The 17,124-nt window shown below is 55.2% G+C and overlaps 1 protein-coding gene across 6 annotated transcripts in view; it reads left to right on the top strand.

Annotated features, from left to right (window-relative positions):
* The window catches only part of IQSEC3 (IQ motif and Sec7 domain ArfGEF 3), a 104,892-nt gene extending 100,203 nt beyond the window's left edge, over positions 1–4,689 (top strand). Inside the window, exons 13-15 of one of the 6 annotated variants that reach the window (XR_008300049.1) lie at positions 927–976; positions 1,065–2,055; positions 4,271–4,409. Coding sequence is in view for 3 of the 6 variants with exons in the window: in XM_027074017.2 (XP_026929818.2) it covers positions 927–976; positions 4,254–4,688 (485 nt within the window). In the remaining 3 variants the exon portion in view is untranslated. Of the gene's footprint in view, positions 1–926; positions 977–1,064; positions 2,056–4,253 lie in introns of all 6 variants that reach the window. The other 5 variants (XR_008300048.1, XM_053225707.1, XR_008300050.1 and 2 more) reach the window with 5 other exon arrangements.
* Positions 4,690–17,124: the final 12,435 nt, after the last annotated feature.

Here is a 17,124-nt window from a genome sequence, read left to right as displayed (position 1 = left end):
TGCATGTCTCCATGGCCTGGTCCATCAGTCACCTCCCCAGTGGGGTTCTCCTAGGTTCCAAATAACGGCAGAGCTCCCTCTGTGCTACAGAAAGCAGGGCGATGAGCACAGCAAGGGAACTTGCTCATGTGTGAGCACACACACACACACACACATGCACACTGTGTTGAGAAGTCACAGGGGCTCCAGCAGAGGGGCTCTGGGTGGCCTGCTGGGGGCAGGGGTGGGAGCCAGGAGCGACTGAGCCAGAAAAAGCTACCACGATGTCCCTAGAGATCTGCAGGGTCCCCGGTGCTGTGCCGGCCCAGTCAGAATGTCCCAGCAGCAGTTACACAGCCGTCATCAGCTAAGCTTAAACTAAGCATGCCAGGCCCTGTGGTGAGTGCTCTACAGGTCCCTGCTCATTGAATCCCCACCACTCAGCCAAGTAGCAGGGGTAGAAACACAAAAGGAACACGGCCCCTCCCTCAAGGTGCCTGTGGCTGAAAGAGGCAGGTTAGTGCAGTTCCCACAAACACACAGAGCCTCCTGGTGTCTCTGAGAGCCAAGAACCAATGCCACCGCAAAACCAACTTCCACAGTCCATACCGGGGAACCTTTGACAGTGGCTCAGGCTGTCAAGACTGAGCAATGCTTGCTGAAACTCAGTAGTGCTCGCTTAAAAAACCTCAGAGATCTTCTAGGCTGGACTCCCAACGTCGCACAGCTACTAAGTGGCAGAACTGGGCTCCGACTTCTAGCCCCCCCCCCCTGGGGCTGCACCTCCGTCAGGAGTGGCATGGTACCCAGAGTCTTCTGGCCACAACGTGTAACTGCAAGGATGCTTGGTATTGGGGGTGGAGGGGTGGGGTGGGGGCTGGGAGGGAGAGGCAGGGATTTGTGTCGGGCTGGTTGGAGAGTGAGCCCTGTGCTCTTTGCATTCAAAGCCAAAAGGGAAGCTGCCCTGGGGGAGAAGCCGGTGGAGAGCACGGTGGAGGTAAGTGGAGGCCTGGTTGCCCAGGTGAGTGGTTCCGTGCACCCCCGCTTGTCCTTCTTCTCACTGTCTCTGTTGTTTCTCTTCTCAGGTATTAATCAATGCCTCCCCAGCCCGACTCACCATTTTACCAATTTCAAGAGATACAATTAAAAGTTACTGCTAGCATGGGTAATGCCACTGTTCCAGCACCTAATAATGCCACAGCACTTTCTGCCCACTCCCCAGCTGAGTGCCCTCCGAGGCCGAGCTCCCAGACCAACACCTGCAGAGATGCCCATGCCGCCTCCGTAGCGACCCCACCCATCCCCCAACCCACTCCCCCAGCAGATCGCTCACTGATCCTCCTAGTACCTGCTCTATCAGGGAAGCCACTGTTCCCTTTTCCTCAGTTGCCCTATCCTCCATAGGAGGGAGCCTGGGCCCCTCCAGAGACTCACCCCTCAAGTCCAGCCCCAGTGACCACTTCCACCCCGGATCCTGCCCTCAGCCGCCTCTTGGGGCAGGTGGAGAACTGGAGGGGGCAGCTGGGAGGGTGGAGCTCCTCCCTGGACCGGCTGGTCCATTCGGAAAGCTGGCCATGGCGTAGGGGTGTGTGCAGGAGCTGATGAGGCAAAACAGGGTTGAGTCATCCTAGGGATTTCACTGGGGGTGGGGAGCACGTAAATTTGAAGACTGTCCGTGTGGGAGGGGGGTTGCCCATCCCCAAGCCACGTAGCCACAGAAGCTGGTCCTTGCCAGGCCACCAAGTGTCACCTGGGGGGCATTCAGTGGCCCCTACAAGCTTTGCTGGGGCCCGGTCCTCCCCCACTGCTCCCCAGTGAGCCTTCCCCTCCCACTCCTCTGCCAGGCTTCCAGGGACTACTAGCTTCTCACACAGACACCTCCTTTCCCAGCCCCACCCCAAGCTGGAGGAGCCCCCACTTAGAGGTCTGAGGGAGGAGCCTGCCCACCAGGATGCCCCAGGGGAGCCCCGTGTCTTCCCTCTTTCCCCATGGCCCCCACCCCCCACACACCTGTGTCTGGAGGAGGCACCTTTACACGGAGGAGCTTCCTGCCCCGGCAGCTGACAAGCCCCCAGGGTGGGTATTCCATCCCCTGCCCCCTCTTCTCCCCATCTTCCTGCAGCTGCCCATTCTCTAGCCTTGCAGATAAACACACAAAGTTACCAGCCTTCCGGTTTGTTCTACCAGCTCTGCCCGTGCCTTAGCCTGACCTGCCCAGGGAGGACAAGCGACCTGATGGCCCGTTCTCCCCTCCCACCCTGCCAGAGGGCCATGTGGCTATCTGCAAGGCTGCCACCCCCAGCCAGCCCCAGGGCCCTGCCAGCCTCTGCTCCCCTGCACGGAGGGCAGCCTCGCTGCTCCCGGCCTCTCAGCTGGACCCCAAGCTCTCTTGTCCTCTGCCCTCTCTCGTCATTGCCTGGCCGAGCCCCTCTGGCAGGCGCTTCTCCATCTTCTCTGAGCTGTTCTGACCTGCTACTCATGTTCCATCTCCTCTCTTTCTTTCTCTCTCTTTCTCTCTCTTCTCTCTCCCCTTCATCAGCAGGAAGGTGAGAAGGGGGTCAAAATGAATGTTTTGCTGTCACTTCCTGCTGCTCACTTACCATTAGAGATACGGGATCCAGGCTGGGGTGGAGATGAGGGAGGTGCAGACAGTGGAGGGGATCAGGAAGCGAGAAGTGAAGAAGAGGCGAGGAGGAGCCAAAAGCTGCGGTGCTGTGTGGGCGGGAGGGTCACGGCCCCTGGGAAGAGAAGGCAGGCTCAGGGGGTCTGGATTAGGGCGGTCAGACTTCTGCTGTACAGTCTGGGGGAGCAGGAGGGCAGAAAGCCTGCACCCACCATTCAGGCCACTTTTCTCGTGGGGAATAACTCAGAATCCATGCAGGCGGGGCAAGGAGCCAGTGCCCTCCGGCAGCGGGGGGCAGAGGCCTTCTGCCAGAATGAGGTCCACAGAGGGCTCCCCAGGAGGAAGGTGGCCCCCAGCAATGCCCTGTGCCTGCCCTGTGTCCTGGCAGGGCACTGAGGGACTCAGGGGCTCCTTCATTTCATTGGGGGGAATCTCAGGCCTAGAAAACGCTGCCAAAGTTGGAGGTTGAGAGGGAAGAGCAAAGCCTGCAATGTGGATATTGAAGGGGTCGACGGAGCCGGCGCTTGGGGAACTGTGGAGCAGCCCAAGGGGAGGGCACAGGCCCAGAGACTGCACCTTCTGCTGACAATAGGATCTGCTGGTTTAGGTCTCTGAGATAGTTTTGAGCTGAGCCATCTTGGTCTAGGCCTGGCGATCAAGGCCCCTCCCCTACAGCATCGATTTCCCCCTCTGTGCTCTTCTGGGCAGCCCATCCTGGGTGACGATGCCCAAGGGCAGTAGGATGCGTCCTCAGGGTGAAGGTCTCAGCCACTCCAGAAGGCCAGGTGTTAGAAGGGGACTGAGGCATGTTGCACCTACAGGCTGGGGAGCTGGAGGGTGAGGAATTAACCCCTCCCCTCCCAGAAGGTGCTAGCTCCCTTCCTCCCATTTCCTCAACCTCCCCCTGCCAGCAAGAGGAGGCCAGGCTGGTTCACAGTGACTTCCAGGGGCTGAGAGAGGGGGTGAAGATTAGAGTCCTTTCTGGGTACCCTCTCCTGCAGCGGGACACGTTTAACCGGGACGCAGGCTGGGCCAGAAAGGCAGCTAGGGACCACACTCTGGCCTTGGCTGTCTGGGCTGCTTTCACATGCATGGTTTTGGCCTTGGGGATCCAGGAGGATCCGGTAGGTCCAGATCACGTATTCAGGGGGCCCTGGCATTTTGGGTTTGGGCACCTTTGTAATTCGACAGAACAATGAAGCTTCTCCTTTAACAAAGCGGGTGGGAGGAGGGGGCTTGAAAGGCTCAAAGATGACTGACTGTCCCTCAACACAGCTCTGGGAGGCAAGGAGGGGCAAAGACCATTTCCCCTGTTTTCCAAGCTCAGAGGTGGTAGAGAGGGAGGCAGAGAGAGGTTTGCCTGTGAAATGTGACTGCAGAGCACTGCAGAACCCTAGGGGCGGCTGGCCCAGGTGCCCATCTCACAGGTGAGGAGACGGGCTCTCCCTTCCCCACCCAGGGTCGGCACTTGGGTTCAGCAGTCAGGTTTCCTCCAGGTGGGTGGAGAGATGGCGGGTCCAGGTGAGGGCTGGGAGCTTCCGAGGGGCATAGGAGACAGGAATGGTGGGGAGGGAGGCTCAGGGTAGCCAGTCCTAGCAGCTGGGAATTAGTCTTGTAACATTTCATGCTTCTCTGGCTGTTTCTAAACTAGGTGTCAATTCACAACAGGCTTCAAACGTCTCAGCACAACCCCGGGCTGGGGGCCGAGAGGGGAGCGCCGGTGCCACTGCCAGACCCACAGCCTAGCCCCTTGAGGGAGCAGCCCCCGCCGCTGCCGCCGCTGCCACCCACACCCCCCGGGACCCTGGTGCAATGCCAGCAAATTGTCAAGGTCATTGTCCTGGACAAGCCCTGCTTGGCCCGCATGGAGCCCCTGCTGAGCCAGGCTCTCTCCTGCTACACCTCGTCCTCCTCCGACTCCTGTGGCTCCACACCCCTGGGTGGCCCAGGCTCCCCGGTCAAGGTCATCCACCAGCCTCCGCTGCCCCCGCCCCCGCCCCCCTACAACCACCCCCACCAGTACTGCCCGCCCGGCTCTCTGCTGCACCGGCGCCGCTACTCCAGCGGCTCCAGGAGCCTGGTGTAGACTCTGCTGCTGTCCCAGGAGGGCTGGCCGCTGGGGGGCCCTCGGCTGCACCCAGCAGCCCCCACCGCCCCTTTGCTCGCTGCTCCCCATGCCCTGGCACGATGCACTACTGGTCACTGATCACCATCATTTTGGAAAGAGAATCCCAATCCCTGGCACCTGGGTTTGCCTCGCCCAACCCTGCTCCCCTCACTCCATTGAGCACCCCTTCCCCCCAATCTGGAGACACCACCTCACTCTCCTGGGGCCCCACACAGCCAGGCACGTCCAGACCTCCTCTTCCTCCTGCCACCACTCTGGCCACTTGGGCCGTGGACTGAAGAAAGCAAGAGCTGAGGGCCTAACTGGCTTCTGAGTCTTGAGTGTGTTAGGCCCCAGGCCTCAGGCCAGGTAAGGAGGCTTCCTCTGCTGCACCCCGAAGCCCAGCAGTCTCAGGAGTTTGGTCACACCCTCTGCCTCCTCCCAGGGCCTTTTCCTGCTTTCTCAGGAGCTGGGCCCTGCCTGCCCAGGGCTGCTCAGACTTCAGCAAAGTTTTGAGAAAGGTTAAGAGGGAAAGATCAAGTCGGCAGAGCCATGGAATCGTAAGGTCCTACATCCATAAAATCCAACTTTTAAAAGGGTTTCTTCGTTTTCTAGCCCCAGATATGACCTGGCCAATGCAAAGTGCCCAGGGCGTGGACTTAAACACACACGGGTTCTTCCAATGTGGAAGTACAGACAGGGAGAAGGAGCAGTGATTTGCCCAGGGACAAATGCAGCCAGCAGAGGTAGAATTTGGACCCACGTTCAGACTCCCTCTTGAATGATTTCTGTGGCCTCCAGGAGAGGTTTGCACACATCCACGGGTGAGAGGAGCAGGTGGTCCAGAGGTGCTTGCACAACCCCTGCTGCCATCCCAAACCAGCCCTTCAGCCTTTAAATCCCTGACCCCCCTCCCCCACCCCAGAAGGTGCGAGACCTGCCTCCAGTAGGAGTGGCTAAAAGACCCCTTCGCCTTCACAATTGCAAAGGAGAGCCAAGCTGGGCTCGCTGACCTCCCAGGTCAGCTTTTATGAGACCCCACGGAACCCAGGCAGCCCAGCCCCAAAGACCTGGGGCAGCAGCATAGCCTGCCCCAATCCCAGGCCTTTCAAGGAAGTTCTGTCCCAAACCAGGCTGGACTCTCCAGTCCTGTGCCAAGAGCTCGTTGCCGTCCTTCATTAAGATCCTGTCCCACTTGGAGCCCATTATCAAAGCATGCCAAGAGATGGCAGTGAATATCGGGCAGGTCTAAAGTGAATCTGCTTCTTCCTGATGCCTACCCTGTGCCCTAAAGGGAGTGCCCTGAGCCAGCTAAGAGGCACAGAGTCCTCCCCCACTCTAGGAGATTCCAGATGACCTAGTTTCGTGTGCGTGTGTGTGTGTGTGTGTGGTCACCCAGACGTCAGTATGATGTCACCCAGTGAGTTTATTTCTGGCTGTGTCTTTGTCAGCCTGGTTTCCATAACTTGTGACCAATTTGCTGCCTCCTCCCTCGGTGGCTGCCCAGCTAATGTCCCCCGTCCTTGTTGCCCTGGCCCCTGTCCTTGGTCTTCCCTATAACAGGTGGCTCCAATCCACAGCCTTTTGGAACAGACTGGCTGACAGATGGAGCACAAGGGTTCAGTCCCCTCTGGTGCCCTTGGCCAAGGCAGGGATCACCCTTAAAAAGTGCAGGCCTAGGCCGCAGGAGTCGGGGACTCAGGAGGGAGTGGATGAAGCTCAAATGAGAAGCCGTGCTGGAAGGGAGTGTAGGCAGCAGGGAGGAAGAGGGGCTGTGAGGCGGCTAAGTGTGCTCATAGGGTGGGGACCATGAGTGCCGGAGCTGCTGAGAAGGGACACGGTCTCAGCCATCAGATCCCCTTGTCACCTACTCACATAGTGCTTCTCGCTGACAGCGCCCACCTCCCTGTTGATGGGCGTGCCAACTCTGGCCCCTCCCCCCACCTCTGCCACAGCCCTAACCTGGAAGGGCTCAGCCTCAGGGCTGACATGTGCCTGGAGCCTCTCTCTGAGGACCCAGATGCTCAGGCATCTCAGGGCCCCTTCCCCAGGTGGGGGCTTCCCCGCGCCCCATCACTGCGGTGGCAGCACTGGGAGGCCTGGCCTAGGAGGTGGACCAGCCTGGGGTCAGCAGCACGTGGCACCAAGCCCGAGCTATGAGGACCTTTTAATTCCTGATGGCCTGAAGCGGGGTGCAATGGGGCCCCCTCACTGTTGGGGAAGCAAGAGTTCCCATTGCCTATAACCGCCCTCCCCTGATCAGCCAACAGGCTAAAGTTGAGACCCACCGCTGTCCCTGTCCCCAGAGCCTCATCCCCAAAGACCTGGGATAAGCCTCCTGCTCCTCCCATGGCAGCAGCCGTGGCAGAGCCTCCAGCTCTCCCAGCGAGCCCAGCTGCAGATGCGCTCGGCTCCCCCTGGCTCCCAAGATGGTGGGGGCAATGGAGGGCTGACTGGGCCCCCAGACACAGCGTCCTGGGTACATGTCCGATTACCCCAGGGTGGCCCCACTTTATCAACTCTCTAGGCCTTATTTTAGAGGATCTGGGCCCCTTGCTCAATTTTATCCATCTGGCCCCAACTCCAGAATCAAGAATGGGAAATACAACTCCCTTTCCCACATGGTTTCAGGCAAGTCCCACCCCACACCTGGAGTAAGACCCGCCCTGGCAGCTTGAGCTGGAAGCCTGCCTGCCTCCAAGGGCACACGTATTGATCAGCCCTGAGCCCTTGACTCCTGAGATCCTTGACACCCCCCACCCCTGCACCTGTGCCCCCACCGCCTGCCAGAATGTGTCTTTGTGTCCAATAGGCTTCCCTGGTAACCATCCGTCCATCTGTCCCTGTGTTCTGCTGTATATACCTTCTTGCTGCACCCCACCTCCCTGCATATGCCCCTTCACCCCGCTGGAGAGAAACCTCTCTAGGGAAAGGCAGGGTGGCTGCACCCAGCGACTAATCCAAATGGCAAATATTTTGTAACAAAATAGCCCAGAGGTATTTTATCTGTTCAATTCATAGAGTTTTAGAGATTATATTGAAATATGTCACTTGAGCAAATTTTGTGTTGGTTGCATTTGTTTTGTTCTCTCAGAGGGAAGTCCCACTTTAAATCAGAGTGTCTGATTGTCCAGAGGCCAAAGCCAGAGGCTGTTCTGAGGCCCTCCGACCTGAGGTCTTTGAGCACTGGGCTGTCAGTCTGCTCTCTTCTGGCCACAGTGATGTCACCCCTCACCCCAGGAGGAGGTACCTCTGTGCCACCATGGGACATGGTTAGGAAGCCCCAACTTAACTAAAGGAGACTTGGGTGTGGGGGGTCATAGGATGGGTCAGAGCTGGGGATGCAGGGCCATGGAGCTGACCCCACCAACTTACCTGTCAGCCAGGTAAGAGAGCACCTAACCGTGGAGACCGGAGCAGTTTTGGGGGGAGGAGGCCCCATGACTGGCAGTGTGCATCTCAGTAGAGTGAGAGACAAGGGACCAGGACCGCATCTGCCCTGCATGACTTTCTGCAATGGAGAACAGGGGCATGTTGGGGACCCAGGATCCCACTGACCATGGTCAACCCCCCAAAGCCTGACTGTCTAATCACAGGTCTGCTTTGACAAGCCCTGTGTGGAGGGCACCAGGCTCAAGTGAAGGGACTGAGGGAACACTACCAGGGAAGGTACACGGAACCACAGAGTGTGGGGGTGCAAACATCTGTGGGTTGCTGAGGGGATGCTGAGATTTGGTGGCGGCAGGATAAGACGAAGACAAGGTGGCTGTAATGCAGGAGAAAACAAGAAAATCAGGGCTAGGGAGAGACACAAGGGGCTTGGGCCAGCATTCACAGCTACATGCAGTGCTCACATCAGGCTCCATGGACAGAGGCTTCACAGAGAGTGATTTCTCCTGGCAGAGGAGAGAGGAGAGAGCCTTCTAGCAAAGCTGAAGCATCAGAGGCACTGCACCATGGGAAAAAAGCAACCAGCCAAGATGGCGGGGCCAGGGACACCTGCAAAGAGGGCAACCAGCTCTCCTGGTGACCAGAACTCTGAACACCCTGAAATCCAGGCAGCTCCCCAGGTTGGGTCCCATTATCCCCTGCAAAAGTGGAGAGGAACATGACCTCTACCCTCCTTCCAGGAAACGGGAAATTCCAGGAGCAGCCTGGGGCCAGCTAGGACCTGTCCCATCCTGGGAACTCTCTGACCCAAGAATCTGAGGACAGGCCCCTCGAGAGCACCCCTGAGGGGACCCAGCTCAGCCCAGGCCTGGGAGAGGGCCAAAGGCCAAAAGGGCTGCTGCTGTGTGAGAACACAGGCTAGCCACCATTCTCCAAGCCTGCCGGCCCCTGAGGTCATCTGGAAGGAACGGCCATTCCTGGCTCAGCAAGAGAGAAAGACCGTTGTCTCTAACAGAGGCCCCTGGATCCATCTGCCACAGGGCTGGAGAGCCAGGGCCAGTGACTCTCCCTGGTAGTGACCCTTTGGGGGGAAACTCAAACTCATCAGCCATTGACTTAGAATGTTTCCAATAAGGGAGACAGGGATGGATAGGCTTGTAGCTGAGAGCAATGGGCCAGAACGAGATGCCAGCGCTAGAATCCAGGGAAAGTCAGCAAGGCTGCGAAGCCCCAGCATGCACCAGGCCCCCGCCTGGGGGTGGGGGGTACACAGTGAATGGGACAAAATTCCTGCCCTCCGGGAGCTCACACAGAGTGGTACCGTCACACACAAACAGACCAATTACTCTCACATATTGAGTGCTGGCACGCTAGAGGTGACAGGGAAGGGCTGTGTCAGAGTGAACAGTCAAGGAAGGCCTCTGCAGGGAGGCATATTCAACAAGGTCAAGGTCAGGTCTGAGGGCAGGTGAGCAGTTCAGAGACCATCTCCACAATGTTGAATGGCCACAGTGTTTTGAGGCAGAAACCGAGATATTTCCTAATATATGAATTTACTTACATGAAAATCGTTACTATCTCTTACTTAAATGCATTTGAAGAACTACTTATACTGAGGAAATAATAAAATTAGGCTTCTCCTGGAAAACTCCAGACAGATGGGCATGATAATCAGCGGGAAAGGAGGTGGGTTGAAAGCAGGCTGTCAGGCTGTTCCAGAGGCAGGCCGGGTGGGGGTGGAGTTAAGGGCTGGGCCGTAGCAGGAGGACCCAGGCCACCAGTGCAGGCCCCAGAAGAGAAACACCCACAGTGAGGAAATGCTGTCCTGCCGGCGGGCAGCACTGTCCAGACCCAGGGCTCCCGTATGGTTCTCCTGATGGGGAGGAGCCCACCCCAGGGCGCCATGAGCCCACAGGCAGCACTCTTCCCCCTCCCTGTCTTCCCTGTCACCCCAAACCAAGGGGACTCAGGTTTGCAATTTAAAATATAATAGGGGGTGCCTGGGAGGTTCAGTCAGTTAAGTGTCCGACTTGGGCTCAGGTCATGATCTCATGGTTCTTGGTTTTGAGTCCATCGTGGGCCTCTGCACTGACAGCTCAGAGCCTGGAGCCTGTTTCGGATTCTGTGTCTCCCTCTCTCTCTGCCCCTCCCCTGCTTGTGTTCTCTCTCTTTCTCTCAAAAATAAATAAACATTAAATAAATAAATAAATAAATAAGTAAAATATAACTGCATGGACTCCCATTACCCACAAGGCCCTGGGATTGGCACCTTTTCCGACCTCAGAGTGAATTTCACAAAACTGTAGTAGGGTTGATTTCTCGTCCAGTAGGACAGGCAGAACACCACTGTGTGCCTTGGCAAGCCTATCTTCCTTCCCCAGCCCTGACAGATGTGGCTAATTGACCACTGCTTTTCAGGAATCACCACCAGTCAACAAATGTTGACACCTGGGATGAAATTCAGTTACCAGCCACCCATGGTGTCCTTGTGGAGCCACCTTGAGGGAAGCCATGGATGGAGGGGGTTTTAGAGCAAGAGGCCCAGCCAGACTCTGGGTCCCAGGGAGGAAGTCTCCTCAAACACCAGCAGCAGGGGCTCGTGCCCACTGTTGTCAGATTGCCTGTGGAAAATGGCTCGGGAGGATGCCTCACTATTCCTTAGCTCAGCGATGCTCTACCCGTCTGATGCTCAGGACCGCTTTTCTTGGGGCTCCACGCCACTCCAGCACCCTGTCAACACCCTGCCCAGTAGGTCCCCTCACTCCTCTACTCACTGGCCACCAGCTCCCTCTCTCCTCTGACCCACAGAGCGAACCACTGAGGTACAAGACAGCAGCCAGGGTCACAGATGCAGGTGGGGAGTGCCAGGGGGGACAGAACTCAGAAGAGCTCTCCATCCCTGGGCAAAGCATGGCTGGGAGAGGCCACCACCAGGCATTTCTGGCCTTGAGAGACCCTTCACGGGACAGGGGAATGTGTTCCCTCCAGGAGCACATGGGGCCCAGACAGAGCCCAGTGGCCTGGAGTCACAGGCTGAGCTCTTATGTGCTCCCCTCCCCTTCCCAGGAAGGAGCCAGGCCCAGCGATAGGCCCCATGTCCCAGCCTGGAGTCAGAACTGGTTCCACTGGGAAAATTCCATTCTGGAAGAGGCTGGAGGGTGAGAGAACTGGGTCAGGAGATGAGGAGGAGGGCTGGAAACTCTTTCCTCTGTCCCTCCATCCCTCCTGCAGGTCTGGGTGGCTCCTTTCCCGAGGGAACCAGGCGCCCTAACCCCATTAGCCAGCCCTGAGCACCTCGGTGCTTCCTGCTTCCATGACCCTGAAGAACCTCAAGGCAGACTCTGGAAAAGTTGTGGGAACTAGCTGCGGGAAGGCAGGAAGCCACCAGGAGAGCTGGCTCTTATTCCCACATTCCCAACTTCCCTCCCCCCAGCACCCCCAATCCTTTTTCCTTCTAAGACATCTGGGCTAGGAAGTGGCCTCCCCACCAACCCCCAGGCTTAAGGGGGTTGTGCCACCCCCTGTGCCACCATCACAGGGAGGCACAGGGTCCCAGAACATCCGACCTGGAAGCAGACAGGTTAGTCAGTCCAACTGCTTCCTTTTATGGATAAGGAGACTTTCATTTAAGACGTTAAATTAAAGCCTCAAAAATAACAACAGAATAATCCTACGGGCAGTAGGGGGAAGGAAATAACAAAGACAAAAGCAGAAATAATGAAATAGGAAAGACATACACAATAGACAGAATTAACAAAACCAGAAGTTAGTTCTAAGAAATGACTAATAAAATAGACAAAGCTCCCATTTGACTACTGATCATGAAGATGAGAGTCGTCACAGATAAGTACGTTAAGGCAACAAGGGTTGGAACTACCCGCACTGCAGAAATGTGGTTTTAAGTAGAGACTACTCCAAAAAAACTCCAAACTATACACCGTATTACAACACATTTGAAAAACTTCACAGGGAGAGACTGGGTGGCTCAGTCAGTTGAGCGTTCAATTCTTGGTTTCAGCTCAGGTCATGATCCCAGGGTTGTGAGAACGAGCCCCATGTCAGGCTCTGTGCTGAGCATGGAGCCATCTTGGGATTCCCTCTCTCTCCTTTTGCCCCTCTCCCCTGCTCGTGCTGTCTCTCTCTTAAATAAAAAAAGGAAGAAAGAAAGAAGAAAGAAAGAAAGAAAGAAAGAAAGAAAGAAAGCCTTCATAGAATGAATACTATTCTAAAAAAACACCTTACCAAAACTCACTCAAGTACAAACAGAAAATTTGAGATGTATAATCATTAAAGAAATTTGAATGGGTAGTTAAAAATCTATCACCTCCCTCCATGAAAATGATACAAAACCAGGCCAAATGATTTTGCAAAATTCTACCACGCACTGAAGGAACAGATAGTTCTAATCTTGAATTAACTCTTTCAGAGAGGAGAACAAAAGAAGGAAATTTCCCAAACTCCTTTTCTGGAGTCATCTTAAAAACAAAAACGAAACCAGACAAGGCTTATATGAGAAAAGAGAAACTACAGGCCACTCTTGCTCCTGAGCATAAATACAATACTTGTAGAGGCAAAATAACATACTGAATCTGGCAGTGAAGAACAAAGAATGTGATAAACCATGACCGAACTCGATTAGTCCCAGGAATTAAAGATGGTTAAATATTAGAAAACCCATTAATATAATTCACTACATTAACAGATTAAAGGGGAAAAACAATATGATCATTTCAATTGATGCAGAAAAGGCAATCAATAAAATTCAACATTGAGGCACCCGGGTGGCTCAGTCTGTTAAGTATCCGAGAGCATGGCTTTGGCTCATGTCATGCTCTCACAGCTTGTGAGTTCGAGCCCTGAGTCGGGCTCTGTGCTGACAGCTCAGAGCCTGGAGCCTGCTTCAGATTCTGCGTCTCCTTCTCTCTCTGCCCCTCCCCTGCTCATGCTCTCTTTCTTTCTCAAAAATAAATACTAAAAAAAATTTTTTTAATAAATAAATAAACATACAAAACCAGCAACGTTAGAACAGAGGAAAATGTCATGGCCTTATAAGTGATACCTACCCAAACCTACACCAGCCATCACACCTAGGCGTGGAATATCAGAACGCCTTTCATAACTAGGAAGGAAGGGACGGTACCTGCTCCTACCATCGCTAGTCACCAAGTGAAGAAAAGGAGGAAAAACGAAAGCATGATGGTCGGAGAAATCAAATTGTCACTATTTCCAGACAGTCCAATTATTTGTAAAAAGCCCTGAAGAATCAAGAGGAAAAAATCATTAGAATTAATTCAGAGGAAAAGCCTGCAGCCTGGTAGGGGCTGTTTCTCCTCTGCCCCACAAGCCTGCACTGGCCACTCTCTGGCCTCATCCCCACCCTCTCACGGGGCCCCTCCTCTCACCAATAGACCCCAGCCCAACTGCACTTGCTGAGGACCAGCCAGGTGGGCGCAGGCTGCCTTCACGCACTCTGGTAGGCCGGGAGCCAAGTGGGGAGGAGGGCACGGAGTCTCTCGGTGGGGGCCTACCCACTGCAGATGTGGACTGTGCGAGCTCTGGTCTCAGGGCCAGGCCCTCAGGTGCCGCTGAGGACGCCCTTAGCAGATTGGTGAGGTGGTGTGGGCAGAAACAGCCTCAGGACGTGATCACATCAGGAGTTTGGGCTGGATTCTTGTTACATCAGCAGGGCTGGATGCTCACCCTGCAGAGGGGCTCAGCCTTGGCCTTGTCAGGGAGTGAGCTCTGACCACCATGCCAGCGGTCACACTGGAAGCACAGAGTGCTGGAATGCAGGACGCCGGGTCCCACAGCACCAACCCACCTCAGCCCCACGTAACTGCCGGGCCCTCAGCAGCCCTCTGCTTGTGGTCCTCCCAGCCTCTCTGTATTGATGACTGGCTAACCAGCTTTTCTTCCCTGTCAGATCCAATCAGCCCGTGGTCAACAGGGAGTGGGCACGTGAGGACCTGGGTGGCAGGCAGGCCTCACCTGCCTCAGAACCGGGAGAAGAGGGCAAGGCCCAGGGTCCGGGGATGGATTTGGAGGGCCAGAGGTGGCGAGGATGTGGGAGAAAGGCAAAGGACTCAGGAGGAATACCAGCGAGGCATCTTCTTCCCAGAGTGCTGAGGGATGCCTCTGACAAGAGGCCACAACTGATCCTTGGAAACGGGGATTCTCGTATGCAGGGAAGCCAAGGGCCTATAGTAGTTACCTGCTGGTGCTTAATAAACTACTCCAAAACTCAGCAGCTTAAAACACTCACTGTGGGTCAGGAAATCAGAGTCCACCCGGCTGGACGTTTTTGGCGCAGGGCCCCTCGGGAGGTTACAGTCAGTGTCAGCCAGGCCTGTGGTCATCTGAAGGCTTGAGTGGCACTGCAGGATCCACTTCCACTGTGGCCCATTCACCTGGCTGACACATCAGTGATGGCCCTTGGCTGGAGGCCTTGGCTCCTTCCACATGGGCCTCTCCATTGGGTGCTTGAGTGTGCACATGGCATGGCCATTGGCTTTCCCAAATGACACAAGAGGTCAAGGCAGAAGAAGCCGTTTGCCACCACTCCATCAGATACACTGTGGATCAAGGGTGTGGGTGCCAGGAGGTAGGGATCACTAAGGACCATCTTGGAGGCTGGTTACCAGGGCCCTTAGGGGAGTAGGAGGTAGGAGATGGACTATAAGATTTATCCAAAGAGCGCCTTCTGTGCCTCTGCCTATTTTAGGACAACGTGCTAGCCTTTCCAGTGAGCTGAGCTCAAGCCCTATGATTATGATATTTCCCCCACAGACCCCAGTCCTGGCTCCTTCTTCCAAAATCTCATTAGTCTGTGCCCCTCTGCCTCAAGCTCCCCCCACCCCCACCATCTGATTCTGCTCCTTTCCCCTGCCCTAACCCCCATTCCCATAACCTTGTCCCCTCACCTCCACAGCTAAAAGCTTACAAGGCTGACAAGCATTCTCTCTGTAAGCATTCTCTCTCTCCCTCTCTCTCTCTCTCTCTCTGACTGAGTGGGGGGAGTTCTGATCTGAGGCTCAAGAACCCACATCCCTGGGCCACACTGGGATGGAACAGAAGGGCACAGCTGTGCTTCCTGTCTACAGGGACAGCAGACACAAGGGACCCAACCAGAAGTTAAGAGCCTCCCTCCAGGTGGCCTCTACATGAAGGATGGATTTGGGAGGTGAGCTGGAGGAGGAGCCCAGGCTGTTCCTGGAGGCCCCAAACCAAAGCGAGCCCTCTCTTATGGGGCTCTGCAGGGAGCGGGGTGGGAGAACTACAAAAGTAGGGTGCCAGGCTAGATGGGGGAGCAGTTTCTCCTCACAGACCACAGCCTGCAAATGGGAAGTCCACACCCCAGGGGTCAGAGGCTCCAGTGTCAGCAGAGTTCAAGGCTTCCTCAGCTCCCAGAGCTCTCCCAGCTCAGGGGGATTGGCTGGAGGGGACTGAGCGCACCTGAGTCCACTCCTCAGCTCGTGCACAGGGCAGCACACTGGATGAGAGGTGGAGGGGCCAAGCCCAGGCCAGCACCAAGGTCCAGCCAAGCAAGGGGGACATACAGGGAAAGCAAAGTGAGCAGCTGGGAATGGCAAACCCCCGCCGTGGGAGGTGGGCTCCCCGGAAGCCCAGCTTCAGGTGGGGAAGGGATTCCCAGGAAGAACTCAGGGTGCCTAGAAAGCAGGGACAGTCTTAGCCTCACAAAGTGGAGGAGTGCCAGTCAGGTAAAAATGCTTTTGTCTACAGTAAAGGGGAGGATGATTTCTAAGCACATTTGGATGCGCTGGTGGGCTGGGGAGGCAGCTGAGGCCCCAAACTTCAGAAAAGCCAGCTTAACCTTGTCCTTTTTGGCTTCGGAGTCCACTCTACCATGGGAGCTGCCGTGTCCTGGCATTTTTTTCTTTTTTTTACTTTTTTTATTTTTTATTTGAGAGAGAGAGAGTGGGGAGAGGGGCAGAGAAAGAGGGAGAGAGAATCCTAAGCAGGCTCCATGCTCAGTGCGGAGTCCGATGCGGGACTCGATCTCACAACTCTGAGATCATGGCCTAAGCCAAAATCAAGAGTCAGATGCTCAACTGACTAAGCCACCCATGTGCCCCATGACACTTTATATCTATCTCTGAAATCAAACTTAGCCATCCCCCTTCCTTGAGAAAGGGAAGAGCTCAGGTGGGAGGGGGAGTTGACCAGGATCAATAAATTACATCAGAGGGTTTACAGAATGGGAAATCCATACGTGAACAAGCCATGAACCACCCCTTTTCTAGGCACAAGGACGCCTGAGACCACTTGCCTTTGGTCCCCCGTCCTGCTCAAAGCAAGTGTTCCCGTGCCCTCCCTTGCAGAGTTCTCAGTTCTTCCCCCACGGCACAGATTATGTGAAAAGGTCAGGTATGAATAATAGGGACTGGGGGAGCCTGTGGCAAACTGGACAGTGCCTGGAGGCGTTCACCTTCAAGAGTTGTTCTTTAAATATCATACTGGCCAAATCATAGTTGCCAGATCAGGCCACCAGTTTAAAACTCAAACAGCCTAGATGAGATGAAATCAGACCCCAAGTTATAAACCTGCATCTGCTCTTTATGCATATATGCGCATGCACACACACCCACATACACACACACATACACATACACACACATATACACATACACACACATACACACGCACATACACATACACCACACATACATACACACAAACTCCTGAAGTAAAGTGCTCTGGACACTTTGAAGAGTCAAATTGTTGAGGTGCCTGTGTGGCTCAGTTGGTTGAACGTCCGACTTGGTTTCGGCTCAGGTCATGATCTCACAGTTTGTGAGAGCAAGCCCTGAGGCATGGAGCCTGTTTGGCATTCTTTCTCTCTCCCCCTCTATCTCTGCCCCTCCCCCCACTCCACCTGTGCACTCTCTCTCTCTCAAAATAAATAAACTTTAAAAAGAGTCATATTGTTACTCATTGCCCATGTTGTGGGCCCGATAAGTGGTACTCCATAAGCTATGAAGTCGGTCTGAGGTCTCTTTTCCTTAGT

Source organism: Acinonyx jubatus, chromosome B4 (assembly GCF_027475565.1).
Source record: "Acinonyx jubatus isolate Ajub_Pintada_27869175 chromosome B4, VMU_Ajub_asm_v1.0, whole genome shotgun sequence".
Taxonomy (NCBI): domain Eukaryota; kingdom Metazoa; phylum Chordata; class Mammalia; order Carnivora; family Felidae; genus Acinonyx; species Acinonyx jubatus.
The sequence above is the reverse complement of the archived record's forward strand: the minus strand, read 5'-3'. Positions and strand labels throughout refer to the sequence as shown.